The sequence below is a fragment of the Sebastes fasciatus genome, chromosome 12, assembly GCF_043250625.1.
Source record: "Sebastes fasciatus isolate fSebFas1 chromosome 12, fSebFas1.pri, whole genome shotgun sequence".
Taxonomy (NCBI): domain Eukaryota; kingdom Metazoa; phylum Chordata; class Actinopteri; order Perciformes; family Sebastidae; genus Sebastes; species Sebastes fasciatus.
The window spans coordinates 27,009,980-27,028,163 of NC_133806.1; the positions used below are offsets into that span (position 1 = coordinate 27,009,980).

The 18,184-nt window shown below is 40.7% G+C and overlaps 1 protein-coding gene across 4 annotated transcripts in view; it reads left to right on the top strand.

The window, feature by feature from the left end:
* Nucleotides 1–9,283, top strand: part of cndp1 (carnosine dipeptidase 1) — a 149,696-nt gene extending 140,413 nt beyond the window's left edge. For 2 of the 4 annotated variants that reach the window (XM_074654484.1, XM_074654482.1), the window contains exons 2-12: nt 303–413; nt 1,116–1,259; nt 1,882–2,044; nt 2,909–2,997; nt 4,232–4,429; nt 4,537–4,621; nt 4,786–4,946; nt 5,668–5,832; nt 5,958–6,099; nt 6,471–6,618; nt 8,587–9,283. In XM_074654484.1, coding sequence (XP_074510585.1) covers nt 303–413; nt 1,116–1,259; nt 1,882–2,044; nt 2,909–2,997; nt 4,232–4,429; nt 4,537–4,621; nt 4,786–4,946; nt 5,668–5,832; nt 5,958–6,099; nt 6,471–6,618; nt 8,587–8,665 — 1,485 coding nt within the window. In that variant the 3' untranslated portion in view covers nt 8,666–9,283. Of the gene's footprint in view, nt 1–108; nt 147–301; nt 414–1,115; nt 1,260–1,881; nt 2,045–2,908; nt 2,998–4,231; nt 4,430–4,536; nt 4,622–4,785; nt 4,947–5,667; nt 5,833–5,957; nt 6,100–6,470; nt 6,619–8,586 lie in introns of all 4 variants that reach the window. The other 2 variants (XM_074654483.1, XM_074654481.1) reach the window with 2 other exon arrangements.
* Nucleotides 9,284–18,184: the final 8,901 nt, after the last annotated feature.

The window sequence follows — 18,184 nt, forward strand, 5'->3', positions numbered from 1 at the left end:
TTGAAAATATTTGACTAAGACTCCTTAAATCTGACATTTTTAAACAAAAACAGGATACAGGAATTGCTGCATTTCTATGTCTGTAAACTGAATATCTTTGGGTTTTAGACAAAAAAAGATATTTGAAGACGTCACCTTGGTATTCTGGGAAGTTGTGTTTTTTAAAGTATTTAATACTACTATAGTAATAATAATAGCCTACCGGGGAGTATTCTGTGTAGTTAGATAAACTCCGATGCAGTGATGACCTTTTATACAGCCATCACCAGTATCAATAATTCAGTTTCTGACTCTCCCAACAGATGAATCTTCCAGTTCTGCCCTCCATACTGCTGGTCATTTCTACTGTCCATGCCTTCCAGTATTCGGAGCTTGCGCAATACATTGACATCCATCAGGAGGAATATGTGGAGGTACATTATAATTCTTCTTCTTTTAGCAATAGTCATTGAGACACGTTAAATAAATACTTGTGTTGTTGCCACAAATCAACAAGTTGGTCCTCCTTTTCTGAGCTCCATCTTACTACTACTTTATGCTTCACGTTTTGCATTAGCTCATGCATTTGCCGTGGTTGTACTTCCTTCTTCAGTCAGCTTGGTTCAAAATTGGCTATTGTTCTTTCCCACGTGACAGCTTCACCGGCTGTCCTCGGGGACACAACAGTATATCCCATCGTAGATATTGAACAAGTTTATGTTTTGCCAGGATGGACTTCCGAGCCGATCGGGGGATGTAAAAAAGCACTCTTAACATACCTCACACCTCAGGAATATCTGGAAAGATACTCTTTAGAACCATCAAACAATCAGGCTTTGCTGACCATTGTCAAGAGGGGGGAATCAGGCCCAAAGTTGGCTTGATTCTCATGTAGTGTGTGCCCGACATTAGCCACAAGAGGGCAGCATTACAAGCGACAAAAGGGCATATACTGTATAGCCTTGCTTGACCTCAGATTCCTTGATTTAAAATGAATAATAATAATAAAATCAAGAGCATATTTTAGTCATTGGACACTAGTGTGCAGCAATGCTGTAGCATATTTTACAAGATGGCAGAAGGGTTAAGTTCAATGCTGATTTTTTGAATGTTGTGACTGTATGTGTGTGCTTTAGGTTCTGCGGGACTGGGTTGCGATCGAAAGCGACTCCAGCAATGTATTGAGGAGACCGGACCTGCACCGCATGATGGAGATAGTGGCTCAGAAGCTGAGGCTGATGGGAGGGACTGTGGAGCTGGTGGACATCGGAATGCAGGAAGTCAGTGACCGAGCCGTTTCTGTGCCTTTCATAAATGCTGCATTTCTGAAATATTAGAGCTTTGCATATAGTCGTCACTCTAATTGGTTTAGTAAATATTCTGCATTTCAAACAGACAGGTTGGCTCATCAGGGAGGGTGACAGTGGCAAACAAGCTGCTACAACTTCAAAAAGGCAGTGGAGCGGTCAGGACTAAATCTACCTCCTCATTACTGACTGAGACACATGAAAGCTGCTTCCCAAACTCATTAAACATATATTGTGTTTGAGGTCAAACTAGAGGTCAACATCCTCGGCTTCTCACCAGTAATAAGGACCGACATAGCATGCATTGTTATTGCAGTATATTGTCTTAGTGAATGGTAAAAACAACAGCTTTTGACCCCCTGACATCAAACTATACTGAAATATTTATTTTGGAAAAACAGAGCAGCACCACTTCTCTGTACCTCTGCCTTCCTGTAAGACGCCTTTGATATTTGAGAAATATACACACAGGTACTGGTCAGGTGGTAGACTTTACTGTTGCACATGCAAAAGCGAAGCACTTGAGAAAATCCAAATGATTGAGGGACGCTACAGCAGTTCATGCTGATGTTAACTCTCCTTTAAATGTCTGCAGCTTCCTGACGGGCAGACGTTAGCGTTGCCTAAAGTGGTTACAGCTCAGTTTGGCAGCGACCCAACCAAATCCACTGTGTGTGTCTACGGTCATGTGGACGTCCAGCCAGCGAAGCTAGAGGACGGCTGGGCAACGGATCCCTACAACCTGACTGACATCAATGGTAACAGCTTTTAATCTCTTAAGCCCATAGGGTGCTGGAAGATGTGGTTCGCCTAGACAGACATACCCAAAATAAATCAAGAATAGCTCCACAACTACCAGGTCTATATGCATGATCTTGGTCTCTATGGGTAGGTAAGACCTCAGAGAATTCATCTCCAGTGTCAGTTCACATTGTGACTGTTACTATGTCTGAGTAAATTGTGATGAGCCAAAGCCTAAAATGTTTTCTAGATTAGACAGTGAATAACACCATAATCCATTCAGCAACTCCTTACAACTGTGCCAAAAGAGATATAAATAACACAAAGCACATTTATTCTACAAAGGTTTTAGTAAGGATAGGACCAGGCGGACTCTCCATTTGGCCACTTGGATACCCATAGTGTGCCAAATGGGTTTTCTACCTCTTGAAAGGGAATCTGGCATAAAATACTACTGATATCCACTACAGGAGGCTATGTGCACACAATGGAGCCTTTAACCATGACATTTACCCTGTGCATCATCACATTCTACCATTGTGCACAGTATAAAATCAATAAAAACAACTAAATTGCATAATTTTGACTCCAAATGGAGCAGTTTTATTAAAATAATGAGATATGATGAAGTAAAACTTAGATAATAACAAATAAGATCAATAAAAATGTTATGCTCAGTGGACCGGTACTCACCGCTACGCAGTACCGGCGCTTCTGTCTGTACTCTTCTCTTTCCTCTCTATATCAAGTTCTCTGGGAGAGTCATAATGGCGCAGGACCAGCGTATTTGCGATCTTCAATTTTCTGCGATAATCTCCAGTGTAACATAAACCGTGGCCTACTGAGAACCCTTACTCACATAATGATTCTTGTACCTGTAGGTAACCTGTATGGAAGAGGAGCATCAGACAACAAGGCCCCAGTTTTAGCCTGGATCCATGCTGTGGGGGCTTACCAGGCCCTCAATATGGTGAGAGAAAATCCCCAATACCACTGTTATATTCGGTAGTTTTGCACGCCACAGATAAAAGAAACAAATGTGAGAGGGAGTGGGAGCTGCAGAGGCGATGTGACCTCAAGTGAGACCAAAGGACAGATAAGAACACTTCTTTGCAAATCATCTTTGTCTTGAAAACAACTTGACACATAAAGAGGGGAAACAGAGGGAGATGCCTCAGGCAGGATAAACCCAAAGAGCAGACTGTTATAGTCGGGTAAAATGCTCGACACGTGTAGCGAGAACAAACTGCGTAGCCTCAGGCTAGTGAGAGAGAAGAGCAGAGCTTCAGCCAGACTGACTTGCAAAGTAACCGCTGTTTCTGCAAAGTCACTGCAGCAGTCTGTTCCCCGCCATCCTCGCTGCCGCTTCATCTTGTTGAAAAAAAAACTCACACAGCTGAATATGCACATCAAAAGGCCTCAGCCAGATGCTGGATGCATTAAGGGGGAAAAGAATTGTGTGGGTGTTGACGAGACTAGTTTCACAAGCGGCTAATGACTCATGATATTAGGTCCGCAAAGTCTGTTGTAACACCATTACAATTTCAATAAGGCATCATCCAAAAAATTATCTGTTTCAGATGAGATTCCTTTCCAATAGCTCTACAACCTCTCCTGTCGCTGTCACTTCCTGCCGAACAGATCTAATTAGCTCTAGTTGTCAAAAGTCAAACCGCTGCAGGACAGATGCTTTTTTAAAATCTGGCTCTTATCAAATGGCTGTGAAGAAAGCAGGGAAGGCTGTCATCGTGGCGTTCTGTTTGCTATCAAACTGCGCACACGTGGGCCAAGTGCACCTTAACATTTCAACGTCTTTGCTGCGCTACGCCCAATGGAGAGTCACTGCAAAGTCACAAGCTATGCAGATTTACAAGTATTTATAAGCCCGTGGAAGGCGATTCTCAAAGTTTTTTGTGAAATTTGCCAGTTATTTTCAAATTTGTGAAAAATTTGGGGAATACGACATGAAGCGACACAGTTCATGTGAGTCTCACAAGAAACGTGCGGCTCAAAAAGAGATGTGCCGATCTCTGTAATCATTCAGGCAAAGCATAGAGATGTTACAAGATAAGGGGCAGAATAAAAATGTTTATTATTATTTAAGTTAGATAGACATTATATCAAAATTGTCCCACATTTGGTTTGTTGGGATCTGGTCACCTTAGATCTAATGGAGTAGCGCTGTCTTCCTTTCTGTCCCCCAGGAGCTGCCAGTAAATGTGAAGTTTGTCATCGAGGGTATGGAGGAGACGGGCTCTAACGGCCTGGACGCCATGATCCTGGCCCAGAGAGACAGCTTCTTTTCTGACGTGGATTACATCATCATCTCAGACTGCGGCTGGCTCAGCAGACGGCCCGCCCTCACCTACGGCACCAGAGGCAACTGCTACTTCTTTGCCGAGGTTGTGTATTCATACACACAGAAACACAAATCCAAACGGAAACATTTATTTTCAAATAAGTTGTTACTGATTCTTCAGTTCACTCAGCTCGTTCATGGTGTTTGCAGGTTGAAGGACCTAAACAGGACTTACATTCTGGTGGTTATGGAGGCACTGTGATTGAACCAATGACTGACCTCATTGGCATTCTTGGTAAGTGTATTTTTAGGTAGTACACATTCATTCATTCATTCTTGCTAAAGGAAGTATCAAGGCACTGAATCCCTCCCAGCTCCTGCACTCTGACAGTGTACAGTGTGAGACGAAGTCCATTGAAAACCAGATAAAATTTCTTCTTCTGCAACTTCTCATCTTAGACACACTGATCAGCCCCAGCGGTAAGATCCTGATTCCAGGGATCAGGGAGGCCGTGGCTCCCCTCTCTGATGAGGAATGGAAAATGTACCAGGACATCGAATTTGACATCGACAACTACAAGAACAAGACCGGTGTCGACCAGCTCATGTACAGCAATAAGGTATAAGAGTATTATGCAGATGAACGGTCGAAATAATCTACTTAAAGGCGAGGTGGACACAACACATTCTCATCCCAACTCGTCACATACTGACGCTTCGTCAGACCTCTCTGCGTCACTTTTTGGTCGCAGTAAACACATGCTTAATGTTGTGAACTGAAAAAAAACACTTGCTTAGGTTTAGGCAAAAAAACACTTTCACACTGCCTGTTCAAGGCAAGCCCCCAGGAAGAGCGCCGGTCGTTGATCCCAATGTTCATAGTGGCCAAACGGTGGTACTACAACTTCCGTGTCTGTCACGTGATGCCATTGGGTCCAAAAAGACTTTTTCCCATAGACTTACATTGGGAAAGAGACGTCTGTAACTCAGGGGATAATTATTTTTGAGGTAAATCAACCCCCCATTATGAACACTTGAATAGTCCTTATTTAAATCATTAGGTCTTAAAAGTTGTAAAACGCACTAATAGCCGAATCCAGTGGTATTTCCCATCCTCCGTTCATGTGAATGAGACCCAGACCATGACGACAGCGTGACATGAAAGCCCTGTGTTGTTGGGTCATCCACCAGTTGTGTGGTGCGTCTCAAGCGGGCGCTTAAGGGTGCTTTGTACGGCGGTATCGAACGCCGACGGCCGTGACAAAGTCTCTGTATTTGACGCTCTGAGAATGAGAACGTGTATGATTGTATGATTCGTGTATGATTGTATGATTCCTGTAGGTGGACTTGTTGGCCCACATGTGGCGCTACCCCACTGTCACCATCCATGGCATTGAGGGGGCCTTTTCTGATCCTGGCACAAAGACCGTCATCCCTGCTAAGGTTACTGCTAAGTTCTCCATTAGACAAGTTCCCGACATGGACCCTGCTATGGTCAAGAAACAGGTAAACCACGATGTGAATGCTCGCTTTGAAAAATAGCCAAATCATGTCTTTTTTTTTTTAGAAAAAACTAATGCTTTCTTCTCATAAAGTACCTCTGCTCTTCTCTTGTTGGTTTGATGCTTTAGGTAACAGACTACCTTCACTCTGTGTTTGCCAAGCGGAAGAGTCCTAATAAGCTGAAAGTCACAATGGTGATCGGGGCCAAGCCTTGGCTGGCTGACCCTCAGCATGCTCTCTATGAGGCTGGGAAGCTTGCTGTCAAGAGAGGTACGGAACACACCCATCACCTCATATTGAACACCTATAGACGGGTACTTTGCAAAAAGTCAAGGCCACGCCCCCTTTTGGGGGATAGAAAGCTGAAGATCCCGTAGACTTCAATGCAATTTAACGTATGCTTGGATTGTAATTTTGACAAGTCCGTATGCATTATCTCTTGTTATATAAACATTTGTTACTATTTATTTTTGCTTTTGGCTTCTCTTTTATGACTCTTACAGTACATTGCTTTTATATTTTGTGTTGTATGTCTCTACTGTTAACTTTGATTTCAGTTCTTTGCTTTGTTTTATTCGGTGGTAGATACCTGAGAGCTCATGTCCATTACACTGTAATATAAAATGTCCTCCCTTCTCCAGTTTTCGACACGGATCCTGATCTGATACGTGAGGGTGGAACCATCCCCATCGCCAGAACCTTCCAGGATGTGACGGGGAAAAGCATCATCATGATGCCCATCGGAGGCTTTGATGACGGGCTACACTCTCAGAATGAGAAAATGAGCAGGTTTGACTCCGCTGGTTTTACACGTATTTCCTGTCTTTCTATTTCATTTTGAACGTTTTAAATAAAACCTTTATTAGTTCATCATTCGTCTGTTGGAGTGTCAACTAGACCAGTTTGGTCCCCTAGGCAAGGTATTAGCTGGTGTCCCCTACCTTTTGTGTGCTAGCAAAGCGCACCCTGCCGGGTTCTTAAACAGTGTTATTTTTGTGCATACAGGATTGACATAGCCTCTTAACCTGCTCATAATATAGCTACTATAATATTTCTAACACAATTTAACCATCTAATAGTGAAAAATAGAACCATAGGTTATATTTTAATTAGACTCTGCCTGTCTCATGGATCACCATGATCTTAAAACTGGAATTATTCTCCTCGGTTCTTGGTTTACTTGGCCTACTTTTAACCCTCTGAAAATGATAGTGGATCATCTGACTGACATTAACTTTACTGTCATTTGAAGGCTGTTGTGGGTTTCAGTTTTTTAAGATATACAGTGATATCATATGAATATTGATTATATCAGTTGATACCAAATATGTCATGCTAGCTTACTGGGAAAGGGGTTAAATATTGCTCCAAAGTTGAGCTGTCTTTACAGCGAGGTCAGTGTATGGTGATCAGATCCCAACGAACCAAATGTGGGACAAAGAGTATGTTTGTGTGGGACAATGTGGGACACGTTACCGAGGCTGAGAGTCTACAATTTTGATATAATGTCTGAAATAATAAGCATTTCTATTCTGCCCCTTATCTTGCAACATCTCTATGCTTTGAATGCATCCAGAGATCGGCACATCTCTTTTTGAGCCGCACGTTTCTTGTTAGACTCACATGAACTGTGTCGCTTCGTCGTATTCCCCCTGTGTGTGTAATTGAAAAAGAATTGGAAAATTTCACAAAAAACTCTGAGAATCACCTTCCACCGGCTTATAAATACTTAGAAGTAGTTTCACAGTGTTTGTTGTAGCTGCTCTTCCTTTTCTTTATAATAGTTTCCATCATATTCCGCCTAAATCTGCATAACTTGTGACTTGGCGGTGACTTGCAATTTTCTCTGTTGGGCGTAGCTTAGCAAAGACGGTGAAATGTTAACTTGCACTTGACCCTTGTGTGCTCAGTTTGACAGCAAACACAGCGCCGTGATGACAGCCTTCCCTGCTTTCTTCACAGCCATTGGATAAAAGCCAGATTTTTAAAAAGCGTCTGTCCTGCAGTGGTTTGACTTTTGAAAACTAGAGCCAATGAAAATGTGGGACATCGTCTCAATATGTGGGACAAGGGATAAAAAATGCTGTGCAGTCCCTCGTAAAGTCTGACACCTGGTCATCCTAGGTCTGTGACGCCTACGTAGCAAACGGCAGTGTTATTGGCCGGCTGTTTGTGCCCCCTCCGGCACTCGGTGCCCTACGCACCGCGTGTGATGAGTGTCAATATGAACACAAGCTGCAGGAGGGAAGCTGTGATTTATAAGAAGCAGGAATGTGAACCTCCAGGGTATCCTCTCTTAATCATCCACATTCTTGGGTTGAAATAATCCTTTAACCTAATATTTACCATATATGAAACACACACACACACACGACTACAAGATAATGGGGATGCCAGGATAAAATGATAAATGACTAAAAAGGTACACAAGGTCAAGGTGGATGACCTTGGAGGCAGAAATGACGATATATTGGTCCAGTGCCAAAGTCTTGTGCAAATGTTACTATGTAACTGGTGGCAGCAAAAAAGCAGAGCAGGGATGATTTATGTTTTGGGGACTTCTACGAAGGTATAATGGTGTTGTGAATAACGGAGGAAGTTTGCGGAGAGTGATGTAAATGAGACTTGTTCCATATATGCTTTTATTACTGTGAGTGTCTCCATCAAAGCAGAAGATTTTCCTTTCCAACAGTCGGATGTTTGGCTTTAACAATTCAGTTTTTTAACTCTTTTCTTCTTTTAATTTTCTTCTCCCAGATACAACTATTTTGAAGGAACCAAGTTATTCATCTCCTACCTGCACGAGGTATCCCAGATTAAGAAGACCAGTGTGTGATGTTTCATTTCATTATTACCTCCTAAACCATTCCAGCTAAATGTGAGCTCTCCGTGACACAAGCCTGGTTTTATATTTTCACAGTGCCTTTATCTTTCTTTTTTCATCATCATTATGTTGCCAAGCTTTTATTTATCTGCATCTGTAAAAGTAATCTATCTATCTATCTATCTATCTATCTATCTATCTATCTATCTATCTATCTATCTATCTATCTACTGTATCTGATAGTACTGTAAGTGTGTGTGTCGGGTAGTAAAACTGTACAATGCAACAACTGTGTACTTTTTTATTATGTAAGAAAGTTTCAAAATGTTCCTTGATGAGTGAGACAAAGACACAAATATTGTTCCTTAAGTCATGAGACATTTATTTACCACTCAAACATTTACTACTCTTATAGAAAAATTGATTTCAGAGCCAAGACTGAAAATCGAAATGGACAGAAGCTGTGCAGACGGATGTGATGCTGCCAGCAGTCGCTGTATGTAGATGGACAGAATCCAACCGTTGTCTGATGTTAGAGCACTCTACCCAAGACAAAGTCCGATTCAGCCAAAGCATATGCTTTACTATGCATTTGACCGTCAACATTGTTCAATAATAAACAAGTAATTTGGTCTCAGATTTAGTATTTGAAGAGAGAGGGGTATGACATGCACAATGTGATCTCATAGATACGGGAAATGACCACAACCTCCTAACAATGCATTATGTGGTGGTGGCACGTAAGGTGTGAAATTATGTGCTGCCATCACAGAAACAATTTAGGTTTTAGACAACAAAACTACTTGTATAGGGTTAGGAAAGAAAAGATCATTTTTTTGTGTTAAAATAACTTACGCAGGCTACGTAATTTAAAATAGGTCAACGTTGACTTGGTTACGTAACGTAACTTACGTAGGCTACGTAAATCAAAATAAGTTAACGTTGACTTGGTTACGTAACGTAACTTACGTAGCCTAAGTAATTTAAAATTAGTCAACATTGCCTCGGTTAGGTAACGTAATTTACGTAGCCTACGTAATTTAAGATTAGTCAACATTGACTGAGTCACCTTACGTAACTTACGTAGCCTATGTAGCCTACGTCATTTAAAATAAATTAATGTTGACTTGGTTACGTACCGTAAGTTACGTAGCCTACATAATTTAAAATAAGTCAATGTTGACTTAGTTATGTAACGTAACTTATGAAGCCTACATAATTTAAAATAAGTCAACATTGACTTGGTTACGTAACGTAATGTATGTAGCCTACGAAATTTAAAATAACTCAATGTTGCCTTGGTTACGTAACATAACTTACGTAGCCTACGTAGTTCAAAATAAGTCAACGTTGACTTTTGGTTTCTCACAGAACACGAACACCCTCCACCCTACGCAGACATTTTTAAAACGTTTTTCTGTTAAACCTGAAAAAAGAAAATAAGCTAAGAAAATAAGCTTATCATCACTAAATAACATATTTATACAATTAACTCAAATGAGCACAAACATTTACGCCAAATTATGGCACACCAAAAATCTATAGTTAAACAGCTTTGGACACACTAGAAATAATACAAAGTACAATTACAACCCATTGCAGAGAGCAGTTACAGATCATTACAGGTGTCATCTCAAGATATTTATTGAATGGATGCATATTTGCTACATTCTGATCTACAGTAGTTGAGTAGAGACATCACTGTTATCTTGTAGAAGTGCCATACATCGCGGCAGGAAGTGGTAGGGAGGAACCCTGGTGTTGTGAAGAAGCCGTGTCTGACACTTCACCGGCCTGATTCACAACACCAGCTGACCCTCCCCACCCACACACACACACACACGCTCACAGTGCTGTGGTGCAGTACAGAGGCAGGAGTTCATCTTCAGTGACAGAAACAAGCCACTGAAAAGACGGCACCCGGTGTTAACAGTTACTTTATTGTTCTCAGAGGGCAGCAGACACAGCGGAGAGACACAGAAGGAAACGGAGCTCACCTTTTATTTGAACCATTTAGATAGAGACCATCAATCTGCCTTATTAGCATTAAAAGTAGTGGACTGTGAATACTCACCTCGTCTCTGTAGTGCACTTATGGCCTCTGCTACCATCATACAAAGACTGCAGTGGTTAACAATAAGAAAACACTGAGACAATGAGGGTGCAGAGAGCAGCATGAGTGCAGCACACACTGTGTCTCCACTGGAGGGCAGTTTGAACCTTTCTTCTCTGCTCATTCACTTTTGAGACTGATGAACTGATGCCAAGCTGGTCACACACCATGACTTAACCTGCAGAAAATAAGACAGAAACAAGAAAATTAATTTAAGGCTTTCAAGTAAATATAATATTTGGAAATTGGGGTTTAAAAACGGCATGATTTGACCCACAGAGAGCCTCAAATACCACATGAAACTCAGTAACATAACTGTAAAATGTGTGATTATCTTTAGCAAACCTCTTACAAAATCTCAGTGTGACTGCACAACACAAGGCGGTCCTCAGATGTAACAGTGCTCTATTTGGTTGCCTATTTATAAAGTGCTTTGGTATTGAGGACAGGGCCGCGATAGAGCTGAGAATAACTTTGGTTTCACAGCGGCAAGCCTTAATCCACCTTGAAGGAGCCCGCTGTGTATGAAAACTGAAACCGTGTCATGGTAAAGTGGGTTTTTACTGAAATGATCCAATGTTTCACTTCAGTATAACACATCGTCTTAGTAAACAGATTCACTAATAGGTCTGTTCACTGAAATGATCAATAGAAGCATTGTGGACAAGATGGTCTGTTGGTGTCAGGCTGCTATGATTTATGACCGGAATTAACAAGCAAAATAAAGTCATCTTCATTTTGAGTCATCTGAAAAATGAAAGCTTTATCTGTTAGATATGATTAAAGATAGACAACAAATCGCCTTCGCCCAATGTCAGCTGCGACCCTGAATAGGATAAGTGGTTACAGATAATGGACGGATGTTGGATAGACAACAAATAATATGTGGTAGTATTCAGATTCTTTAGTACCAACAACAGAACGTAAAAAAAACTCAAATGCAAGTAAAAAAGAACACTTAGAGGTATTCGAAGAAAAAGTGCTCATTACGCGAAATGGATCCTGCCGTATTATATTCCTATATCATGTTATTGTTAAGGTCTTTGAAGGCACCTCAGTGGTGGTAATGCAACACATTCTCATCCCAACTCGTCACATACTGGTGCTTTGTCACGTCCCTTGGCGTCACATTAGGATTAGGCAACAAAACCACTATAGTTAGGTCTAGGAAAGAAATACATCAAAACTACTATGTTTTTACAGTGAAAGAGACACTGAACGCTGTGAACACGGGACACGAACGAACAGCTGATTGTAACAGTCAGTATTAATCAGTATTTAACGCCCTGGGAATGAATACGGGCTAGGTAATGAGACAAGGCAAGTCCTGTTTTTCCACTTTCCTCCTGCTGCTGCTGGAAATAGGGGTTTATGAAAATATTGAAAAAAAAAAAAAAAAAGAATATTTTGATATTATGTTTTGTAATGCTGTATTGATTGTCAAAAACATTGATTCTCAATTTTTAATCAATAGTTTACATGCAAAGATTAACTCAGTCAATACTCTATTTCATTTGCAAAGAGATGTGCCCTCTCAGTGTATGAGTCCTCTCAAAGTATTGACATGATGTTGGATTTTACAGGGACTGTGATAAATGCAAATGCAGGTCCAACTGTTCTGATTGCAGAAAAAAATGTAACTTTTTTTTTACTCAGATTTTATGCATATGGTGGTGGGTTCTTTATACTATGACAGTTTTAATTTTTTAAATTAGATTAAAAAATCACAATATATCACCTTGCTTACAGTATTGCAATATATATTGAATCCCGGCTGATAAAAACCTAGTTGCAGGTTGTAAAATAAAAACAAAAAAAATCAGCCATAAGCTAAAAGGCTCTGCAGCGCTGAGTGGAAATGCAGAGTCAGGTAATCCTCTGTTAATTTGTCACATAGAGTGACATGTTTCACATTTGATCAACGCTAAAAAACAAACAAACGTTGAATTGTGCAGCTTTAAATGTAGTACTTGGATAAACGTAGTTAAGTTCCACCATTGGCGTTCAGTATTAAGCAAATTGTATTTTCTAGACTCAACCCAATGCAAAACAGTCTAACTCTTCCCTTCCCCACTCTTATCATTCTAATAATGACATTAATCATGCTCGTGTGCTGATGAGGGTTATTTGTGTGGATCTATGCAGACAGTTATGTTGCCCTAAAGCAAACCAACAGCTTCAATTAAAGATGAACGAGGCACCTACAAGAGCTAAACATCTAGTAGCAATTCGAGAGCGCTGTGTTGGCCTGCAGGTGAGTGAGGTAGTTAACGGTACAACTTGTGCTGCTGAGTTGGACCGGTGTTCACAGTGTTCCACGGTTCTTGTTGTGAAATCGATTTTAAGCGTAGCCTTTGACCACTCCATTAATCACTGGTTTGTCCTTCTGCCTGACCAGTCCAGGACGGGTCAGGCCTTCATACTAATTCCTCCACAAGCTGCCGTGTCACACTCAACATAATATCCCTGCAATACGTTTCTCCTAATCCCTTTTCATCAGGTTCACTGGCCTTTCTGGTCAAGCTTTTGTGCGAAAAGAAAATTCTCTTACTGTTTCAATTAAACGGCTGGGCCGGCCCAGCGGAAGCTCTTGGCTTAACGCCAGTGTCCTTCAGACAAAGAATGTCACTGCGCATAATGGATAGCAACACTTCAGCGAGGAAGAGCGAAAAGAGGTGTAGACGGTGGCCCTGAAGTGCAAAACACAACGGCAAAAAAGAAAACTCAACAGCAATTCACAAAACAAAGTGTGTGTTTGGTTCCTGGATTGTATTTTATTGTCTCAACTCCATCTAAAGCACAATACCAAAGCAACACACACATGCAATTTTCTACTTGGGTCTTCTAATTTGGATTTACTTGTTCTGCCTTGTGGAAACTGAGCTGAATTTTTATTAGGGCTGTCAATCGATTAAAATATTTAATCGTGATTAATCGCAAATTAATCGCACATTTTTTCAATCAAAATGTACCTTAAAGGGAGATTTGTCAAGTATTTAATACTCTTATCAACATGGGAGTGGACAAATATGCTGCTTTATGCAAATGTATGTATATATTTATTTTTGGAAATCAATTAACAACACAAAACAATGACAAATATCATCCAGAAACCCTCACAGGTACTGCATTTAGCAAAAAGAATATGCTCAAATCATAACATGCCAAACTGCAGCCCAACAGGCAACAACAGCTGTCAGTGTGTCAGTGTGCTGACTTGACTATGACTTGCCCTAAACTGCATGTGATTATCATAAAGTGGGCATGTCTGTAAAGGGGAGACTCGTGGGTACCCATAGGACCCATTTTCATTCACATATCTGGAGGTCAGAGGTCAACGGACCCCTTTGAAAATGGCCATATTTTCCTCACCACAATTTAGCGCAAGTTTGGAGCGTTATTTAATCTCCTTCATGACAAGCTAATGGTGGACATGGTTGGTACCGATGGATTCCTTAGGTTTTCTAGTTTCATATGATACCAGTATTTTCTCTCTGAAACTGAGCCCGCTACAACTTGATTGCGTTAATTTGTTAAAGAAATTAAATTCTGTATTTAGAAGTCTATCAATTAATTTTACAACAAACTCCGTCTTTGTCAGTGACACCTCTTTATGTCTGTCCAAACCTTCTTCATCCTCATTCCCTGAGTCTGCTGTATCAAACCCAGCTGTCTGTCTGTATGTATGTGGCCACTGATTGAATCCTGTTTGGGGGGAAAACCCGCTCGGCATCTAGCGGTGCTCGTGCCTTTCTCTCTGACAGGCCCGACAGCTCTCCTGCTGGCTTCATCTGTGCTCCATTCATCACAATATTCTGCTTAGCAGACACCTTTGGAATGATGACTCCCCCCCCCCCCCTCCCCGAAACAACAACGAAATAACACCGGGTGAATTCATTTAACGGAGGAACTGAAGAACAATGTATTCTCAAGGTGAGCCTGATGCTTATTTTACACATTTATCGCAAAAGGATGACGAAATTAATAAATCATGTCTTTTACAGGTAAAAGTGTGTATTTACTAATGAAGCTTTTTATGACCAGTTTATCTGTTTGTTTGTTTCTGTAGCAGTGGATCTACGTCTCTTTCTGTCAGGCTTCTAATAAAACTAGCAGAATGGAAACCAAAAGCACGACAAAGCGGCAGGCAGTGCAACAGTAAAGTTAAGCTTTTACTTAGTAAAGCAGGCAGAGGTCAAAGGGAGGTTGAAAAGTCAAAAAATGACGTCCTAATGTCTTTTCCTAACCACTGTTCCTTGACCTCGATGGAAAACGTCACGAGGAAAGGATAGATGTGAAGGAGAATTCATGAGGACTTAGAAAATAGACAACCGTGGCGTTAAGAGAATCTGACTGCACTTCACTAGGCTCCGTAATTACGATGCGACGGCGGCGGATGTTATTCTGCCGTGGTGAAACTACAATGTTCTGAAGATGGACTACAAAAGGCGCTGCTTCCCCCCCCGTGCGTTCTTAATTAGCTCTTTCAATGAAAGACTGCTTCGCCCGCGGTGTGTGAAAGAGAGATACCGCCGGTCCTTCTGCTGCTGGAACACTTTACATCAACATATAATAAAGGATTATCTGACCTAACCAGCAAAAAATATCACTTCAATAATAAAGTTGGAATTGGAATAAAAAAGGAATAGCCTACAGGCTACTACAAAAGTTTATATGATAAATATTGAGTTATTTTTTTTAGTTATGGTGAAGGACGTATGGTAAAGGAAATATTACGTCCTTTTCGGACGTAATATTTATTTATGTTGATTATTTGTTTGTTATATGTTTTTTACTTATTATAAATAAATAAATAGAAATAAAGTGAAACAAAATAGTTGTCACTGTCCACTCATATTTATCAACATGAATCCAATTTACTGCTTCAGGTCTTGCCATTCAGGTGTAGCAGCAGGAACTGCAGCACATTTTGTGTCCCCAACCCGTCCTTTTTAATTCCTAATTGTTGTCTTATTTGCTTTGTGTGCTGTGTCCTCTGTGTTCAGTTTACAAATCGTCCTTAAACCAATTTGATTTGACTTTCACAAATAAGTAGAGGCTGTGAAAATGGGTGAAAGTCAAAATCAAATGCCTTCTACCAGTATAACCTACTACAGCTCTGTATGACAGTCGGCACATTTAACCTGCTACACACCAAACAGCCTTGATAAAGGCAGGTCGTCAATACTGATGCTCATTTCTTTCACTAACGGGAAAGATTGACACACAGACCAATTGAGTCGAGACAAGTTCCTGAGAATCAGCATTGGCAGGACAGGATGTCCTTCAGTAAACCACTTAATTCTGGTTTATTACAATGTGGGTCTTATTTCCGCAGTTTTGGCCATCATTTCTATCAGTTATGATAACATTGTCCTCACTGTCCTCACTGTCACCCCTGAGATCTGGGAACATCGCTACACCGAAGTCCAACAGGGCAAGTATGGTAGCAAAGCAAGGATTAAGAGTAAGGATTTAGATCTTATAAGCAATCGACCAACGTTGACCTTCTGTAGTTGCTGTATAGTTGGGTTCACACAGTTTTCCTGTGCAATGAGGATTCATTTCTGGCATCTCAACTGTGCTCACTTTCAGTATCACCTTCAAATAAAACAGCTGACTTTTACAACCTGTCTAGTTGTCTGACTGCCTTAACGATTCTTGTCTATGGAAGCCAAGAAAGACCATAATAATTTTGATTTCGTTAGCAACTGAGTGCAAAATTGTAAAATTAAAAAAACTTGGCCTGAATAATGTTGAAATTTAAATACCACTGAATTTATAGTGTTTAAACATTTTACTTAAAGAACCTTGTGTGTCAATTTTCCCTGCGTAAAGGTACAAGGTAGAAAAATCAGTGTAGCTGGCTCTGTTGTTTTCAACAGGGTTTTGACTTCATGGCCAGCAGCCACATACTCAGTAGCAGCCTGCAGCTTGGCCACATCTTCTCTCAGTGCAGCCAAAACGAAAAGCGGGCCATGCCACACCCAGTTAACGCTGCTATCCCCGGGGTCGCTGCCTCCCCACCTCGCCCGCCCTCCCGTTGTAGCCGTCCATCCTTCATGCTGCTTTCAGACAGCTGTGCTTACTCTGCACTACACAGAAGAGAGGCTGGTAAAGAAAGAGCCGGGGAGAGAAATAGAGTCTGCCTGCTGCTGGATAAAAGCAAGCTTTTTGTTTCCTAATGGTGCCTTGCCCATTTTATTTAGATCAGTCATTCAGACGCCGCCTGTCATTGGCATCATTGATTTAACATCATTCATTTTGTAAGGAGGAGGAGGAAAATGAGGAGATGAAGGTGGCTGACACTTCTGAGAAATGAGGAGAGCGACAGGGATGCTGCATTCAATCAAGGCATTCATTAAGTCCCATTCTTTTTTTATAAACATATAAATTAAATGTATGCTCTATATAATCACGGTCTTTTGATTGAAGTTTACCAGCATTTTGAAGTCCTTTTCATTGCTTGAGCAGATGTTTTCCTATTTTAAGGTTGTTTTTGTGAATCAGTTCTGACTCCCATCATGCAGCATATTCTTTAACTCTGGCAGAAGTAAAATTGAAGCTATTTCACAGCCGCTGAGTACAAAATAAATGAAACACAAAAGAGATTTACAAACGAGCTCCATCAGCTTTGGCCCTGACTGACAGCAGTTTGTAAGCAGACGGACAGAGAGGCTGAGCGATCGGCGGACAGCCAGATTGAGTCCAGTATTTTCAGCCCCAGAATAAACCCGAGTCTTATCGCAGGAGGAGCAGCTGGCTGCCGAGCAGGACAGGTGACAGAGATGATGCTGACAGCAGCCCGGCCTGCCAATCCAAAATCTCTCTGGATTCCCAGAGCGAGGGGAAAAAGAGCTCCGCTGATAGACGCTTGTAAGTATCTGCACAGTGAAAGTAGCTGCACAGTGAAAGTAGCGGTCATCGTAAAGTCAGAGCGGGAAATTCAGCTGATTAGAAGATTGGTTGGGTTGCATTTGCAAAATATTCACAGGTTGTGTAACCTAGAGGATGCAAAATCTGACTCCTCGACGGAGGATCACAAGAGTCACGTAAATAGTAATAAAGCATTTAATTGATTAATAACTACTTGTACAATAAAAATTTACATTAAAAACATTTGTTTGCAAATGTATTCATTAATCTATGAATAAATGGACTGAATTACAAAGTAATTAATTATTTGATATTTTAAGGGACAATAATAAAAAGAATTATAAAAAGAATTTACAAATGAAATATTAATCCATCAATAAATACTTCAAATTAAAAACAGTCAATAAGTACATTTAAAAAAAAAAAATACATTAATGAATTCATAAATAAATAATGTAATTTAAAATTCTATTTAAAAATGCAGTTTAAAAAGAGAAATAAATAACTAGATTCACAAATTGAATTAAGAATACAATCAGACA